The following is a 19785-nucleotide window of genomic DNA, read 5'->3' as shown; positions in this document are numbered from 1 at the left end:
CAATGGTATGCTTGTTTTTCATCCTACTATCATTAAAAACGTAAAACGACTGAGAAAAAAATACTAATGTTTGATTCTGGTTCAACAATAATAAAGGACCTCCGTGCTACATTTCCATCAGCCGGGCTATACCCACTGCACGGCGAAGGCCTCTCCAATATTGCTCCAATTAATCGGAGTCCTGCATCCAATAGTGCCCTATTACTAATGAATAGTTTGGTGCTTTTGATTATATTTGTATGGTGAAATTACTTACTACAGGTACTCTTGTCGAACTCTTCTCGCAGCTGACCCCCCCCCCCCCCACACACACATATATATATATATCTTGAAATTTGCCTTCCCTCGCCTAATGTGGAGCATTCTACAATTTATTTTGCTATATGTAGCTTTCAAGGAAAAAAGAAAGTTGTAGCAACCATTTTGATATCTTACGCTTCAACTTCACGCTTTGCATAAATGATGTTGCCCTAGGAGTTGTGGTGCAAATAGAACGATGAGCCTCTTTTCTCGCTCAAGAATGTCCGATATTCTAAATATACGAGTGCGAGTATGCTAGTTTTTTAACGGATTTGCAGCGCTAGTAATGACGCGTCGACAACAGAGCAATGCGTGGGCGGAAACCCAGTCGATTAGACATTGTTAACAACGACCACGCACAGTTATTATAAGGCCTGCACAAAGGAGGTGCAATTATGTGATGTTGTGTCCCTCTCCTAGTGTACTTCAATGCACAGACACCAAAGTCCAAGTAAAATGCTGTTTTAGTAATTCAAGACTCGGCCTGTATTTAGGCGCGAAAAAAAGGGCTGGCTTTCCATGCTACATCTGTACTTGGTGCCAGCAAGTTTCATTATTGCCAAGCGACGATTCTACGAAATGTTAAGGAATAACCAAAAACTGAAAACGCAGCTTATAACAAGTGTAGCAGTAAATTGGGAAGGTGCCATAATTATAAATTATTAAAATTAACAATTAAGAGATAGATTGATAGAAACACGTTTATTGAGAGCCCTGTAATGCACTTTTGCTGCTGTCATCTATGCGGGCATCTGGCTCCACCACAATCACGGCGGTCAAGGAGGGTGCAGGTTAGATTGTCTTTAACATCTGCCGTAAAGCTCAGCTCTGGGGCCTAAGCCAGCAAACTCTCCAAGCTTTGCCCAGAGCATAGCGATGGCCGCGTTGTCGAGAGACAGCGGAATGACCCAGTCGATGTAGCTGGCCGGGCGGGTGGCAGTGGGAATATCGGCGCGAACCCTGATTCGAATGTCAGAATACTCTTGACAGTCCCATACTATATGCGCAGCGGTCTCTGGACATCGGCAGTGACGGCACATCCGTTCGTCATGGTCGTTCTGAAATAATTTTTGTCTCAATGACGGGGTTAACATAGTATTAGTTGCGAGGCGTCGGACTAATGTCTGCTTGGCTTTCGATAACTCCTCTGACATAGGGGGAATGGGGCGCGCCTGTTCCTCGGCGCGTTCTTCTAATCCACAAAGTTACTGTGAAAGCACCTTAATGGTAAAGAATGGGCTCTTTTGAGAAAAATGGCAATAATAGTTGCATTTCTCGCATTTTGATATGCTTATTCTGTTTGCTATCTTATGCTACATATACTGTTTTTATGTGAGGTTAATGGAGAATAAAAAAAAAACGAGATCAGCTTGAATTGAGGACTACTGAGAGAGGTATGGAACGAAAAATGACAGACGCAACATTAAGACGCAGGACGCGTACCGAATTGTTAAGGAAATGAACGGTGATTACTGACATTTTCCTGGAAATTATGAAAGAGAAATGGGCAACGGCAGGTCAAGTAATGCGAACGCAAGGTAACCGGTGGTCTCTAAGAATGACAGTACATTCCAAACGAAAGCAAGCATAGGTGTGGACAGCAGAGAGTTAGGTGGGTACATGAGATATAGAAGTTTGTGCGGATCAAATGAATGCAGCCAGCACAGGACGGGTAACCAAAGAAATATGGAAGGCGCATTTGCCCTTAAGTGGATATTGTCGGCATTTTGCTGATGATGATAATAACTAGAGTATTAATTTAATCTCCTCCCCTTCATGACCATTCATATTATCGGGGTACTTGCAGAAGAACAGCATGGTCTCGATTCAGATTCGTCCTTTGTCATTGTTTTCTAATCTTAACTCTGAGTAGCTGTTTGTCTGGGTTCGTCATGACGCTTCACCGACGTCTCCCTCTCAACAAAAGTTAAGTACGGGGCACCAAGAAGAAACGAGGGAGAACAAGTCAGAGAGGACACTAAAGGCTGCTTACAGGCTGTGAAGGCGAAAAGATTAAACATTCTCAGTTTTGCTTTTTTTTTTTAATTCAATTTTTTTTTTTCACCCTCATTTTCTAACACTGAATTACTGACTAGTTTGAGTATTCGCTAGGTTCGCTTTTATTAGGCTTGCCTACCGATGAGCCTTCGTGCTCTCTGCAAAAATAACAAATAACAACGTCGTACCTTGTCGGCAATGTTCCGTCGCAGATATGAAGGTACTGGGTCCAATTCCTGCCCTACCATAATTAACACCATTTCCTGTTCAGCTCGATTGCTTTTTACTTGCGATTGCGATTGCTTCACCTGTAGCAAAACGTGGGCTAGCGGCCCCTTATAATTTGCTGCCTAGTGCTGACTGGTTTCTAGAGTAACGATGTAATGGTCTCGCTTGATTAATCTAATATTCTCGGGGCCACATTGTTGCTCTATGACGCCCGGGTTTGTTGCTAATGGATCATATAAAGCATTCGCTTTAAACGTTATTGGCCCGGAATAATTCACTGACCGCCAAAATGTACGAAATAATAAATAGGGAGATAGCAAAATAGTTTTCAAGCAATGACTATCCGTATTATCATCAGTATAATCGGCTTTAGTTACTGGGAATTCCCTTTTGGTCTTCACCTTCAGTACTGTTAACGGAGGCAGTTTCTCGAGGGATATTTGTACTGACAACCATATGCTTCCTATAGCATGCAAACAAATAATCATTTAGCGTCATGGAAAGAAAAACTTCTTCGTTTCATAATAATGTAAACCATAAAAACATCTATTTAACATCTAGGCTCACCTTCCGCGAGTGTTCTGAAGCACGTTGAACCAGGTGCACCGAGAGAGATTTGTTCACTTCCATTCCAGTAGAGAGGCGACACTTTCACAGACACCACACTCCAAGGCATCAAATCTTCAATGTCGAGAGTATCTCCTTGCACAGTTGTACTGTTTCCTTCGGTTTCCTTGCAGTCTGCGATGGTGCAGTTTGTATCGGTACTAAACACGCACCAGGTGACATTGTACGCAGATGGCTGCACCTGTTGTTTCGCCTCTTCTGAGAAGTTCCACTGGAGACTAAGACGTCGGCTACCGATGTCTTGTTCCACGACATTTGTGACGTTTCCAGGAGCTGCGCGTGAGGAAAAGAGCAGTTTTTCAAGCCTTCTTACCACAAAAATTGTCCGTTAGGATCCAACCCGTGAGGCCAAACATTCTTGAGCGCATTTTCAACTGCGACAAAGACAGGCTACCAGTAAATGTAGCCTGCAACTTTTCCCTGGTCCTGTGGGTTCTGTGCTTTCATTTTGATGGCTATGAAATCAACTGTCACCTAATATTTCGATTAAAGACACTGTTATAAGCTCCTTATGTCGTGCTGGGTATATTACGTGCGTGGTAATTAATCTGTTAAAACCCGACCTCATTAAAACTAGAAGAAGGTTTTTAGGTGATTGCTTGTACTCACGCGAGCAGTACTGTTAATCGAAATCATACTTTGCAAAGCTAAGGTCATCTGTGCTGCTGTTGTAGCGAAAGCTACACAGGCCACAGTCTCGCTATTTCGCCGTGCCTGTCCGAAGAAGAAACAAAAAGAAAAAAAGAAGAGAAAGACGAAGACGGAGGAAAAGAAGAAGAAGAAGAAGACAGATAACTCGTTAGCTGGTAGAGGCGAACGACAACAGGGAGTTGCTAGGACAGAAGGTTCGTTCGAACGTTGTTACAGCGGTGTGCCCTGAATTCGACGTATGTACGTATCACTAGAACTCTTGTAGACCCGAATGAGAAGGTTCAACGACGAGAGGCACGGGGCGCTCATACGTGAAGTGAATCTCCTATGGCATAAATAAAGCTGAAACTATAGAGTAAACTATAATGTACAAAGGCCACGTCGTTTCTTTTAAGCCGAACCTAAGCGTAGCCCTCCAGATTGCGGTCGCATAACTCCAGGTATAACTACAAGCTAAACCACAGCTATTTTGTTCTGTAAAATTGTGATACGCTTCTGTAGGCGGGGGGGACACCTGGAAAGTTTCATTCTCTGCTTTGTTACCATATGATGCCTTTTCCCTCGTTAGAGGTAGCACATACGAAGCGCATGCCCACGCACAAGAGAACTGCTTGAACCCAATTCAGCGGACCGCGATTCTTTAGCACACATTTTAGGCTTTGGCTGTGTCGAAGAAGACACATGAAAACTGTATATGCCTACACGCAAGAACAGCTGCTTTCTGCAGTGATGCTTGAATATTCATTCATAGTTTCAAATTCCTCATAAGTTTGTACTTACAAAATGCCTTGAAACATTCCACAGTTTCTGCCGAACTTCCTTGAACCCCGCTTGGATATCGCCTTGTCCTGTTTACTCCAACAAGTACAATAGAGCCCGGCATAACGCCGGAGATGTTGTAGGTGCCTTCTTCTTTTAGAATGACATTTCCAGGAGCAAGGCAGCTGTTTAGGCCTTCTTGCTGCTGCTGTTTGAGAGGACAGTCTACGTTTTCTTCACGGAGGCAATAACGAAGTTCATAGCTGTCAATTGAGTCGTTATAATCCGCCGGCTGTGTCCATGATATCCGGAGACTATCAATTTCTGTTGCCACTGCACTGATGCTTGCCACTGGGTCAAGAACTGTAAATGACAGAAAATATTCTTGGTAAGGCGCAAAGAAACCACCTAGATGTTAGGGAGCGTTTTATTCAATGCAGTCAGTTAACGTTCACCATGGTTTACGGTTACTGTCCTAGTATCGCTCCCCGGACATTTGGTTTCACCTGCAGCTCAACGCACACGGTTAGGTGCTGGCGCCCTTACTCGCCATTAGTATCAAGGGTGAAATTTAACATCCTCTATTAAGCACTTCTTCAAGCCGTAATTTCGCAGCGTCAGTAAAGGTTTCAACTATATAACTGAATTTTGTTTTTAAATAAATGATGGAACACATGGAAAGTGTGCTTTATCTCAATTGATCACGTTGTTCGTAGAATATGTGATCCACATTGGAACTATGCAATGAATAGCAGCCTGTCAAATTGCGTGTTGCTGTAACAAATGACGCTTTAAGTGGCTTGACACATGTAGGTCCACTAATGCAACCTTTTCCGTGTATTACAAGCATCATGTAAATTATCTTGACCGCTTTAAAAATGCCGTCTATATTTTTGTTTTGGTGATCTTGGAAATATAATTGCCATTTTTGCAAAAGAAGGCTATCAATTTTTTCGCAAAATCCAATTGCCATTCAAGTCCATTAGCGAAGGTATGAAGGTACGCTAAAGTACTTTTATATATAAGAGATTTAGCGTAACGGAGACATACTAGGGCAGCCGTACACTGGCTTACCTGGTGTCCCCCTACGCATGCGTAGTGGCCACACCTTTCCCCCATTTCTGTCTCTGCGGTGCGTAGCGACATCCAGTGAAGCGGTGTGCGGCTACGCTATTGTGTCTTACTACGCTATATCTGTGCATACCCAAAAACCGATGTAGCTTTCTGTTCCAAATGGTGTGATGACAAACTCACCTTCCGAAGGAGTTAGGAAGCAGCCCTCCGATGTGTTTCCGAGAAGACCAACTGGCGACACTCGTATCTTCAGACTTGCAGCCGGCCTCAAGCCGTCAATGCGTACACTGGTGTGGAGAACGTCGCGTTCTGAGATGAGAGGCGGTTTTTCTTCCAAACAGGTCGCCTGTACAGAGCAGTTATTGTCCTCGGTGCACCAGGTGACGTGGGACCTGATTACGGTATCTCCGTACACTCCCGATACATTCCACGTTAAAGAAATTGCCGACGAGCTCTCCGGAACCACGTCTAGTGCACTAATCGTCACCTCTTTGTCCCGAAAGGCTGGAACAAAAAGGAGCAGGTATTAGCCTTACGTGAATGACACCTTCTCCTGATCCGAAGCAAGGACTAGTAGTGTAGCTTTGCTGCTTAATCAGACACGTTTTGGATAGTGAAAAAGCTTAATTGAGTTTGTTGTGCATAGTTGAACTGATATTCAGTACGTTGTGCATATTCACACTTAACTCTGTGATAGGGATTTACAATGAAGCTCCAGCTCTGAGCTGAGGTCCGGTGCTATAAAATATAAATTTTAATTTGTATCTGTGAAAAAAAAAATGCAAAATATTTCCCACTAAGGTGCCCGAACAGGAATTTAGTGTGCTACGTCTAGCAGCATTTGTCATCAAGTTTCACGTGTACAAACGCTATATTTGTTTCCTCATCAAGATGAGAGAGAGAGAGCAGAAACCTTTATTTTGCCGAATATTTACATAGGGCCGCGTTACATTGCCCCACTAGATGGCTAGCAGGTCAAGCCTGTTGGCGACCTCATAGCACGCTTGAGGATCCGGTCTTGTATGGCCGGGTCCGAGCTGCGCTGCAGGGTCTCCCAGTCATCTGGATGCAGAATTTCTCCTGATTCTGGAGGTGGGGGGTTCTCCTTGCATTCCCAGAATATATAGTTGAGCGTAGCTCTCTCATCGCACAGTGTGCAGTCAGGAGAAAATTGGCTGGGGAAAATATGTGAGAGAACTACCGGGTGAACGGAATCGACTTGATTGCGATGAGGTAGCGCTAGTAAGTTGGCCATTTTTTCCCAAATCCACTGTAAAATGCCGTTTCAATGCAGAGTCACGCAAGCGCCGAGGACATGGAGAGCTTTCTGCACGCCGCTGCTACGGCATGGCGTCCGTCGTCAAAAGCTCGACATTTGATATGTAGGGAGTTTCTAGAAACGATGTGCCAAGCTCAGTAAAACGCTTACTCAAGGGCAAGCTTCTAACTGGTCGCGTGTTCGAAGTTGGGCGTGCACGCGCTTGCTTCACTTGATCTTGTGTTTTGACTTTTTGCACATGTAAGAACTTTGATGAACACAACGATTCAGAAAAAAAATGTCTCTGGAGGACTTATAGAGTACCATTTAGGAAGGAAAGTGAATGAAGGTGACCGTTTTCAAAAAGCTACGCAACAAGCAGTGGCAAGAGATGTGATCAGTTTGCGTTGATCCAATCACGAACACCGCTCTAGACTCAGAGAAAGTGTAGGGCATTTTATAGTTTTTCGGATGCTGTTTGTTTTCAGATAGCCATCCACGGAGCTTAGTTCACATAGTTGTTTTAATTTGTTTTATTAAGGGAATGGCTAGCAAAGACCAATAAAAGTTTAAGTGAAATTTAGAAAATAAAATGACGGAGCATTCACAGCACGTTCGTTTAGTGCAATCCTCTTCATACTGTTCCAGACGGTTTCAGCCCTGAATCACTCTATGTAAGCGTGTATGAAACGTTACGTAGACAGCGTGATAAGCTAGCGAAGATATGAAATAAAGCTTCACTCACGGTCAAAAATTGTGCAGTCTTTGTTACCACATTCAGAGAAGAGGCATAGCGACGCATTCTCGGTGAGCACTTTGCTGTCCAGTTCGACCTCGATCTCGTCGTCTGTTGGTAATGTAAGACAGTTTACTTCCTCTGAATGGTTACTTGAGCAGGTTGCGTTGACACCTGCCACATCAAAAACTGGTGAGCAGATGCAGACGTCTTCTTCAGTTTGATTAGCGACAAAGGGCTCCGCTCTGACGACTGTCAACGTGGTGCCTTTCCTTGTTACGTACAGCTGCGGAAATTCCGTGCAGTTGCCGGATACTTGCGCGTCCTGCATAAGATATGAGAAAGAAAACCAGAAATATCAGCTGAAGCATGAAAGCATTCCACAAAGTTAGTAATGTGAAGCGTTTGTGGCTGTTCTATTCCTTCGAGCACATATACTAGGCGTAATTTTGCATACTCTAATGCCGCAGCTCATTAATACAAATCACCGGGTTTCGGTGACGAAAAGTTGTTATGATGCGCAAATAAGGGTGCGAGCGCTTTATTAGGCTTATATAGAAATAGCATTTGGAATAGAATTTATTGCTCTTATTTAGGGCACAATGAATGTATTCCATTTTAGTAAAATTCTTCAGTGATCATCAAGTCCACATCCATGCAAATTCCATGCACGCTAAACCATTTGTTGCATTCTTTTAGGAAGAGCACTGCGAAACTATTCTTAATGAACTGCTTCTGCAGCTCGCTGTTCGCTGGCGACTGCATTGACTCATTAGCTCCTGTCTGTAAATACTTCCCCGCAGTGATCCTAAATTAAATCATGTCATCTGGGTCAAACGAAGCCTTCACGACATTTTGTTCATTTCAAAGGAGGAACTGGCTTACGCCTGCAGTTATATTTCTTCGTACACAGCAAGAAGCTGCAGTTGCACGCGTTAAACTCTTACAGGGGCATAGCCTCGCCATTTGCACTACTTAAAAAACGTTCCTGTCTCTCGCTTCAGTGCCATTCCTTAATCTTTACTAACGACATCTGATTATCTCCATGCACAAGTCACCAAGGCCTCGTGTTAAACTTTATAGTTTGTTCAAAGTGATGTTTCTCCCGTGCCAAGTGCTCAATATGCAAGACGGCACTTTTTCTTTCTCCTGCATTAACACGAATTCATCACACACCGATAGCGAATTCAATGTAACATCACACGTCTTAGGTTGTTAAACATAGTTACAGCGGCAGCAAAAGAGGAAAGGGGAGGGGAAAAATAGAAATGCTACCAATAAGTTGGTTCTTTCCATGAAAGTCCTCCAAACACTACCATTCCACGTTGATGCTCATGGAAGCTACATGTAACAAGAGGTAGCTTGCCTGAGACATGGACAATGTCCATAATGTCAGTTTTAGTGATTTAGAATTCGCACAAACTCTCAAAATCGTCGCAAACGAAAACGTCACGTTGGCGGTGCCCGCTGGCTCAGATGGGCACATGCCCATTGGAGCGCATTGGATCATCGCCATGAACTTATGCTTGCGCTCTCAGGCGCAAATGGTCACTGTCTAGACGAGTGCTCTGGCGATGACACGAAATAAAACAATCTCCAATACATTCAAATGCCGCGCTGGGAGAACACGTTAGTGGCAGCTGCGTGTCGATTAGTTCGCCCACGGAACACTAAGCGACAGCCTACCGACCTCCGCACAGCAGAAGACATCGCCTTTCAATACGTAGTGGCAGTCACAGTATCAGAAGCAGCGGCATTAATAGTGGTCGGTACATACAGTAGAAATATCATTATATCAAAGGCTACAGAAGTATCAGTGTCATTTCTAATCGCAGTTGGAAAACTCGTTAGTAGTTTAGTTAATGAGATACCATCAGCAGCTGCGTTCGAAAGGAGAATCAGCGGCAGAATAGGCAGCACCGTCATTGGTGGGTCAATTGATTATTATTGGTAGCTGTTCATGTCCACAAGTAATTGGCGCAAATTTTACGAGGACAAAGAGGACAACCGACACAACCAATTCCACAGTGCTTATGTTGGAAAGGACGTGGTGACTTAAATATGAACCAATAAAGACAAAACACCCCGCCAGGATGGCGCAGTGGTTAGGCAACTCGACTACTCTGTCCAATGATGCGGCATCGAATCCCGTCCTCGGCGGCCGCTTTTCCAGGGCGGCGAAAAGCAAGCAGTCTGTGTGCTGTGCGATGTCAGTACACGTTGAAGAAGCCCAGGTGGTCAGAGAAATAACTCAAGTTACAGACATCCTAGTGGAAACTAAGAAGAAGAAATAGGCATGGGCAGGACATGTACTGCGAAGAGAGGATAACCGATGGTCGCTTAGGGTAACAAACTGAATTCCAAGGGAACGCAAGCGTAGCAGGGGGCGGCAGAAAGTTAGGTGGGCGGATGAGATTAAGAAGTACGCAGGGGTCAAGTGGATGCAGCTAGCACAGAACCGGGTTAATTGGAGAAATATGGCAGAGGCCTTCGCCTTGCAGTGGGTATAGTCAGGCTGCTGCTGATGATGATGAGGTGGTCGAAATTTCCAGAATCTTTAACTACGGTGTCTTTCATAGCCTCAGTCGCTTTATAATGTTAAACCCAACAAAACGAAAAACAAAACTTTAAAGACAGAACAAAAAAGTATCGCCCACCAATTCAGAGTGAAATAGGAGACGCAGAAATAAATTTTCCGGAAATATACAAGTTTTTTGAAAGCTAGCGATTGTATTTACATGCCATTACTACCATAAAGGATGTGAAATCATCCCATCGCCTGAATGATATGCTGACGCAAGTGGCGTAACAGGGCTTGACGTTGCTTAAAGAGGCCGCAGAAGTGTCAGCATTGGCGGCCGCTGTGAGTCACAGCGGCTGAGCTATCGTTTTTATGCTATCTAAGACGGATGTCAAGATAACGCCAGGTATGGCTTGCGTGCACATGTCCACATATGAGGGAAATATTGAATAAGGCAGCAAATTCTCACCGCATAAATTTAATTCTGTGTTTAATTTTGCAAGACAAGCCATCGCGGTCAATTTTAAATGCGAAGGCACTAATATGCTCACCACTTGTACAATAAAACAGCGTATTTGTGCTTTAGCATTCAAAGTTTATCTTGACTCCGCAACCAGCCATTAGCTATGGGCACAACAAAGGCTTCGTATTTTGTCTGGTATGCTAAATAAATGCAACGACAACCACCGACCAAGAATACTTGCCTTTCTTGTTTGTACCGATGCAACAGTAAACGAAAAGAAATTATCGGACTGGATTCCAGATAGTCGTGTTCGAAACTGAGCACTCCGTTTAAGTAGCCCAGCGTTTTAAATACTCAGCTTTGATGGCAGGTGCTTTATTGGGGTAAATTGCTGATATAGTGAGGGTTAAACCTCGGACATAAACATGCACCTTTAAAAGGGAGGAAGGGGCTGCTATCACATCATATCTTCTTGCCACGTGCTTTTTCTCACGGGTATTCAAGATAATGGCATTCTTTATTGTTTTTTGGTCTTATTGATTTGTGTGTAATTTCATTATATATACACTTGAAAGGAGGATAACAATAATTAGGCAGCTTTCTGATAATCTGGACACCTGACCATTAAATATAGACAGCTCAGTATGATGGAATATTTCCCTAGGCTATTGAAATGAAATGAAAATCTTTACGTGTTTGAGCTGTTCAGAACTCCGGTTACCGGTCAATGTCAGGCATGAACTTCACCTTCGAAGTTACCGAAGTGGATAAATTCCAGTTTTTGGATATTAGGCTAAATTATATTCCCGTGGATACTAGCTGGCTCTATTGTGCAAGGTAAAACCCGCCGGGGTGGCGCAGTGGTTACGGCGCTCGACTATTGTTCCCAAGGACGCGTGATCGAATCCCGGCCTCGGCGGGTGCTTTTCGGTGGAGGCGAAAAGCAAGGTGCCCGTGTGCTGTGCGATGTCAGTACACGTTAAAGAACCCCAGGTGGTCGAAATTTCCGGAGTCCTCCACTACGGCGTCTCTTATAGCCTGAGTCGATTTGGGACATTAAACCCCACAAACCACAACCAAGGTAAAGAAAACGCGGTCGCTATCTATTGTGCTGATAATTCCAAACTGGAGAAGAATGTCATAGCTGCTTCATGTCTGCGGTGTTGCGTAGCGAATCTGCATGCTGCTTGCTGTGCAGAATAGATTTAATGCACAAATGTCTCTTATGGGGATAGCTTAGCACAAGATTTTTATAATATGTGTTATCATTGTTAAAAACACAATATCGAAACAAGCGGCTAGGGTCTATGCGAAGGGGCGTCGTGAGTGTTCGACATACACATATACTTACTGCCGGTACAATATGAAGCGCGCTTCACCACCTGAAATTTTCTGGCCCGTTCGATAGAACTTTATTTTAGTGGCGATATAGTTGCTCACACGTTACCCTGCAAGTCAATTGCGCTGAGATATATATCGTTATAAAGCGCGTCCTCATTTTTATACCTTTACTTTACAACAAATTTGAATGCTGTGAGATAATTCATACCGGCGCAACTCTATTTTAAACTGTGCCGTTTTATGGCCTCAGTTCAGACGATTTCTGAGGGCAGCACTGAATTTGTGACGTCACAGACATTATACCCGCGTTATTGCCCGCTCGTAGCGGGATCACGAAATTTCGAAGCATTTTTTTACCTATCTCAGACGTTATGTGCACTATGGCATAATTTACAGACGTTATTTTCATCATTTGATGTGCGTGCGAGTGTTTTTCAAATGCTGTATGTGACGTCACCGTTCCGCCAAATGGAATTTCGCTTCTTACCACGCAACCAGCTTAGGTTTTGATCTGCTGTTCTTCATTTTTAAAAATAGTTCTGCTTGGAATTTCCAAAAGCGGTTTTTCGTTGCACAAACAAGAAAGAGGAATCTATTGTAATCAGTAACTCGAAATGACAGAAAAACAACCACACCAGAATTACCTTTTAAAACGGTTAGCTTTTTTTTATTTACATCACTTTTACCTACATGTGCTAGAAGGTAAGCTAAAGATATGATGTTTAACGTGATGAGAGTAGAACTGCTACGATTTCTATGTACGAGTACTGCTAATCCACCACCCTTTAGTAGACTCTCAGCATGCATGCCTAATTGTATCAGCACCAACAAAGGTATTCAAATAATGCACTTTTGAGCAGCGCAGGATGCCTTCTAATGTGCATGGGAATGCCCGCTGTATTGTCAGAAACGCCTTTTTTTCTGACTCGCGATTAACCCCGCCAGAGTTTAGGTACAGTGCGTAAACGCTAATCTCTGTCACATCAATTGCCATCAAAACCACCCCCTTATCAAGCTCGCCAGCTGCCGTTGATCTCTTCGCGGTCATATCGCGTCGCACCCTGCTACGCCACCAGTCTGCGGAAAACGGCACGGACCTCGTGCCACTTTCCTCTTTTGCTCGTTTTTTAATAAACTAACTCCCTTATGGATAGAGCCGGCTAGATAACAGCGACAAAATGAAATAAAAAGGAACCGCTTACACAGTGCTCACCTACTCTCTCCCCCGAAATCGTTTCCTGTTTGCTTGTCGGCATGGTAACCGGAGCTGTCTGATACACAGGCAATAGTATGCGCGGAACGCAACGCTTCTGTCAGCTGGACGGCGCTCGTAAAGATCGGAATGAAATGGCCTCTGCACCTGCGTATGCTTGTTTGTCTAGGCACGCAGTGCAACCTATGTGCACAAGGAGCAGAGCTGCATGCAGCCCGAAGCAAAAAGCTCATTCCATGCGACTATAGGCGGATCAGAGTTAAACAAATAGCAAGATAACTATTCGCCCCTGCTTTTAAACGGTGTTACCTGGCTGTTCATACCTCAAATACTGAACATTTAAGACTCTCTAACTGATTATTCTCCACAGTCCCAAACTAGTCTTTTGACCTTGTTCACCAATATCACAGATGTCTTTTCCTTGTTTGAACTGCGTGAAAATTGTGCGCGCAATGGCAGTGTGGAATCGCAACGCTTTTAGAATTTCTTTGACGGCATCGAGCTCTATGGGTTCACATGTTTACCATGATTAAGTATATGCTCTGTGGTTTCCCTCCATTGAATGCAAACCCAGCCACTGTCTTCTGTAGTGTCAGAGTTTGGCCCATATTATGTCGACCAAAAGTAAGTTCCTTCTTTAGGAATTGTCAAACCTTTTCCTTCTGGAATTTGTCTCAGCCGCCCTGTAGACCTTTGTTGTTGGCTTGTGCATTAAGACTTTTTCCTTGTTTGCTTTCTTAGATCAATAATCTTTGTTCCAGGATAATTTTTCTATTGTTTTCTTCCCTATGAGATTGTCATATGTATGTAATACATCTAATTTCACATGTTATATCAATAGTGAACTAGTACACCAACCTGGTCATCTTAGCCACACATAATATCTCATCCATCTCAACAAAACAAAATCGTTTTACAGTGCAATCTAAAGGCGACAACTCGGATTGAGGCATCCTACAGGCGCTGATACTTCTTGTCTCCAGATATATCCCTTGCCTTATTTCAATGCAGCGTGCTGAAGCTCACTGAAAAGTTCAGTGGGGCCGCTGAAGTAGCAGTTCCGTGGTTACTGGTTGATCTTGCGCCTTCTTGTAGAGCGTTACCTGTGCACATTCAGCGCGTCTGGGGTAACGCCGCAATTGGCACTTGATATTACTGTTACCACACGTGCTTGCTGCAACGTTGAGACAGTGTGCCTACCACGTCAGCTAATGCATGCTGCATGATTACATTATCATAATAATACGAAAGGAAGACAAATAATCATTCAAGCAAAATGGAATATAGAACTCAATTTCTAGCCTAATGTTTATTCAGCAATGCTACTATAGAGCTGTGCCCTCAGCTATGGCTTTTTAATGAGCTAATCCTCGATATTCATATTCGGCACGTCAAACAGCTTGAAAGCGTTTCGTTTTGTTTTTATGAGTGCTCTAGTGCGAGATGACAGTTGTATCGCACCGCGAGTCTCGTGAAGTATGCGATAATTTATTTTGGTGGAGTCAGTGAAGGGTAGATTGGGACGAAAAGGCAGGTGTATTCTGCCGTGTTCTCAGGTGCTCGGAGGCAAGCCAGCTTGTTGGTACTGCTGTCGGATTTGTTTGCCCGAAGATGACTTTATTATTATCTCAAAAACGTTACTTGTTAACGAAGAGCCATGGGAGCTACAAGTAATTTCAAGAGCAACGCCTTCTCGTGTCTCCTTGTTCTGCAGTCATTACCGGTTACATCTGCGTCTAAAACCAGACGTGAACCTGCTTATCGAAACTGTTCTTTTCAACATATAGTCGAAGCCGAAGAAATCTCATTACAACTTCTCAAGGATGAGGAGGGGGCCAGCGGGATGATTACTGCATGTTTCTTTTGCAGACTGCATAACAGGCTAAATACAAAGGCGGCGAAAATAAGTAGATATTGTTTTAGAAAGCGTTCGCAGTAAATGAATAGTACGTATATATCTTGGATTTGGATGTTTTGTATACTTATGCGCCAGCGTAATACAAACAATTAGAACGTCAATATTATTTAGTAATATTCTATCTACGAATTTTTTCCCGGGTCTTCATGGTCGTATCCTAACCACAAACATTTGCTAAATGTGTAACAGAGCTACTCTGCTTGCTGAACATTGTTTAGAGGACGAGATTTATATATAGAAAACACCTCAAAATCGAAAGCTCGAATGAAGTAAACCGAATACAAGCACTGAAACATGCATCTGTAAAATAGTGATTTTTTACGTCTGCTTTTCTGCGCTACTACTCTCCCGAAAGCGCATTGTACATTTAAAAGAGGAGAAAGAGAGAAAGATGGGTAAGGAAACAAATATGCACGTACTCCAGAAAACTTCTGTTTATAAAAACACTAAAAACAAAAACATTGCACGAACCAACCTAACCCATAATGCACCAATCTACACTTTATAAACTGCAAGTGCAGGTTCCTTATAAAACCTCCTTGCGAAACCGGGTACTCCATTTAAAGCGGCATGCAGGTGTGGCCGACATAGTAGTTCCTTCATAGGCATATTTTTGTCGCGTGAAGCAATGCGGATGCACAGGACAACAACTTGAAGGTGCAATGAGGTATTGCGCTGTTAGGGCAGCCACGAGGTCACCGACCTCGTCAGCAGGATTTCCTAAGCGAGAAAAAGGAGCTCGCCTAGCAGACGGAAGGGCAGCGGTAACTGCGCAGATATGGCTACCACAGTCGTAAACTCGACCGGAACAGCGAGAGCACATGAACTTACTTGCTCGTCAGCCGTAGTGAGTTCTCTTTTCAACTTCCTCCAATGTGTTAGATGTGCTGATGTGTTAAAAAGCACAATCTAAAGTCATCGGTTATGCATAATTGCAGAGGTGCCGATAAATAAGCTTGTTCTTGTTCGCAAATATGATCACTTTTTAACCAAACGCTCAGCGGGTGACACTTGGTCGCATAGAGAGTGAATTCGAGCATACCTTTTAATTTTGTTCGCTTGTGTAATTAGCGACCTATTTCTGACCCGATAAAATAATTCATTCAACGACTGTTTTCGTCTTGTGATATGTCAACGATTTGGTTTGACAACATTTTTCATCAGGTACTTTGGGCAGGATATGAGGCATTACGACGGTAGAAACCGTCACCGGTACTCGCTTCCAGGGCGACCCTCTGAACAGAGAGAATGTTTCACGCACGGCGTAACCCATAAACGGAAAATTTAGTTAAAACTAACGTCCTTAACGTTTCGACAGCATTTGTCAAAATTATACGAAATGTCAGAAACCAGCAGCTCTCTACTAGTTAAGCATATTCTGAGCTCCCTACATCTTTTAGGTCACAAAGCCCCTGGTCTGCAACAATAAGGAGCTGAAGGTATTCGCACAGGACCTACAGTCATCACTGAGCGGCTAATAATCAAATATCTGTGGCTATATATATATATTTTTACAATTATTCTACATCTACTATCATTTATTGGAATTCATTTCTAAAAAAAATGTGCTAGCGAGGTAATATTGCAAAATTCGTTCCCTGTCAAATTTTCAACAAGAAAAACACGAAAGTTTAATGAATAAATTTTGTGTTTCTAACATATTTCATTGCTGCAGAGAAATTACAAGAGAGGAGGAGGTAGAAAGACGTTTATTCTATTCTCAATCATCGTAACTCTACCCATTGGGATATGTAAGGCTCGCTTATATCAAGCAAATTGGCCCTATGCTAGGTACCAAAGAGCAACAACCAAGTAAATAAAACCAGGACAGAGGGGGGCAATGGGCCGTGATAAGTGGCAATAGAAAGACAGTCCATTGTTACATTGAGCAGTTTCACAGGAATCTAGATTGAATTCGCACAGAAAGAATTTTTAATACAAGCGAGCAATAAATCATTTTACAGAAGTTCACGGAAAACGTAGCTGATTTAAGGTCGCATTCAGCACAACCTAATTATAGTTTGCCCAGTTCTGAACACAGCCATGGCGCACGCCTCATGAATAATCACGACGTTCAACGTCGTAGTCATAAAGGCATTTATGAATTTGGTATTGAATGGCTACAGTTATAGCGTAATGACAAGTGATAAACATTCTACATAAACCACCACGCAAGAGCAATAACGTCCAAGCATAATTGGAAAACGTGGGATAGTCGTTGATATATCTCACTACACAGCGGAAATGTCGCAACGCTTCGGCTGTATTGCGTGGTCAGCGTACATGAGTGCTCTTCGTAGAAACAATGGCCGTGCTCATAACGTCAGGCCACTGACTGACAAAAAAAGAAGAGGAAAATGACGAAAAGTTGTATCAAGAGCCATTCTGCCAACAACCCATCTTAATCATTCGAATCCGCGTCACTTTGCAGGTGCAGAGATAAACGTTAATTGTTCAGCCCTGTTTTTCATTGGGCAGTGCCTGCACTATCAAAGAACACGCTTGAATTGTACGATGCTAACGGCTGTGGAGTCGATCACCTCCTAGTTGTGCCTCCTATCACGCGTGTCAGCCTATTGCGACAATTTCTAGTATGTCTGGTTACGAGTAGCCATAACTGATTCTCTTTCTTGCTTGAAGTTGTGAAAGCTGCTTTCGCAGCGAAACAAAATAACTGGGATTAACTAAGAACAATTAGCCAAAACAGGGCTGCGTGCATTGCTATGATAATGAATGTTTATAGCCCATTATAACCGCCATTAAGGTGACGGCTGTGTCTTTGCAGCAAAAAAGACCAACGGGTAAATAATTTCGATGATACTCTACTGAAAAAACTGTATGAGGCATTAATCTCCCATTTTCTCACATAATCTCACTCCATTCACATAAAAAATTGCATACAAGTCGCATATAATTGCATAAGTTCTCAAAGTTTCTTGTACATTATCATAAACTATGTATGATATTTTGTGATAATGTTGTGAACCGTATGAGGGTCTATGCGATTAGATGAGATTTTATGAGGGGTTTGCCACGTAGAGCGTTTGGTTTTTCAGTAGGGTAGTTTCATGACATTGCTAAAGACAGTACCTTCCAGTGCATTAGATGTGATCCAATACTCGAAAACGTATACTACGGTAGCTTACACTTGTGGCAGCAAGCAAGGCTGAAATTTTCGCGATCGTATATGTATTTTGGAGCGCATGTTAAGAAATCAAGATCCAAAAATTATATTTCAGACAATGCTAAGCACAGAATAAGGTTAATGTCGGCTGTTAAATGTATGCGCCCTTATGGCCACAATAAACAGTAAGGTTCGCACCCGTATCGCTGTCCTCTGTCCTTTTGTCTATGCCCGTGTAGCCCCTTTTATTTTTTAATTAACCTGTCAGCAATAAAACAGACCCTTTCTCGGATTCCTTAGCATTCACATCTTTTTTTTATTAATTTTTCATCTTGGCAACAAGATTGAAAACAAAAAAAAAAAAAAACTATAAAGAGGTTGCATTTTAAAAGCTGCCGAATTTCTTGAGATTAAAAGAGGTTACTTTTGCAATTTTGTCGCACGGCTGTTAATGAGTTGGTGAAGACCGGCCAACGTCGTTGTGAATCAAGAAATAGGAATGTTTAAACTGGGATCATGTAAGTCCAATTGAAATGAGAATAGCGGCATATCGTAAGGAAAATGTGAACGCTAAAAGTTACAAAACACAGAGTGTTAGAGGAAAAACAAGGGCAAAGAATATTTTCTCAGAACGTTTTAGGAAAAAATGCAATAGTGGCGTTCGACGTTTCGGCGCTACACATGGTTACTGAAAACAATGCACTGCCAGCACACGTTGGCATTGCACCATGCAAGATGGAGTAACTGGATCCATATCTACGAGAGCAAATATGAACGGGTCGGAGATATAATGCGAAGAGCGTATAACCGATGGTCACTTAGGCTAACCTAGTGTATTTCAATAGAATTATTGAGCACGAACCATGCATTCAATGAGAACTATATGGGTGGATTATACTGAGAAATCTGCCAAGGTGAGATGGCAGCAGCTCTCTCAGACGACGGTCAATTGCAATATACTGTGCAGGGCTCTCTAGCACTGTGGAGGCTGTTGTGCATCTAATCGGTATCACAATAAGGCTTTAGGCGGCGACTTTGAACATAAGAAGAAGGTGCGATAGTGGTAGCTGAAATATGCACATGTCCCACTCTGCAAACTTGCACACCTACCTGCACGCTAAAATGGTATGTGTGTAACTCCCATCATCCACCCTCCTCATGCAGCGCACGTGAACTTGACGAGCAAAGTAGTTCCAACCAGTACCAGCCACTATCACTAATGATCATGAGAGGGGCCTTTAGAAACCTGATTATGACAAACCGCTCCTACTATCGTCGATGCCGTTGAACCCGAAGAGACAGCGTGCGGGCAGAGGTAGCCGCCGCTACTTGTTGCGAGGCAAGAGTCACATGTGTCATATTGCTGAAATACCTTTCTATAAGTCCTCGCCCATAACAGCTTTATATCAGCGCTGCTCAAGTACTGGACAGAAATGTGGAGGAAAAAGGCGGTTCAACCTAAATTTAGGACAGCACGGAGATCTGTTGAAAGGAAAATGATAGGTGTGTCGTTCACCGCAAGTGCGCAGAGTGGATCCGAAATCCCGTACCATTCACTTACAAACTAGTCGACA

At 43.1% G+C, this 19785-nt stretch overlaps 1 protein-coding gene across 6 annotated transcripts in view; it reads right to left on the bottom strand.

The window, feature by feature from the left end:
• Positions 1-19785, bottom strand: part of LOC146174189 (receptor-type tyrosine-protein phosphatase H-like) — a 165925-nt gene that overhangs the window by 128505 nt on the left and 17635 nt on the right. For all 6 annotated transcript variants that reach the window (XR_014702078.1, XR_014702079.1, XM_084584377.1 and 3 more), the window contains exons 2-5: positions 7641-7956; positions 5818-6141; positions 4585-4926; positions 3094-3426 (exon numbers count right to left, since the gene is read on the bottom strand). Coding sequence is in view for 4 of the 6 variants with exons in the window: in XM_084584377.1 (XP_084440503.1) it covers positions 3094-3426; positions 4585-4926; positions 5818-6141; positions 7641-7956 (1315 nt within the window). In the remaining 2 variants the exon portion in view is untranslated. The remainder of the gene's footprint in view (positions 1-3093; positions 3427-4584; positions 4927-5817; positions 6142-7640; positions 7957-19785) is intronic.

This window comes from Amblyomma maculatum, chromosome 11, assembly GCF_055883805.1.
Source record: "Amblyomma maculatum isolate TAMU_Amacu chromosome 11, ASM5588380v1, whole genome shotgun sequence".
Lineage (NCBI taxonomy): Eukaryota > Metazoa > Arthropoda > Arachnida > Ixodida > Ixodidae > Amblyomma > Amblyomma maculatum.
The sequence above is the reverse complement of the archived record's forward strand: the minus strand, read 5'-3'. Positions and strand labels throughout refer to the sequence as shown.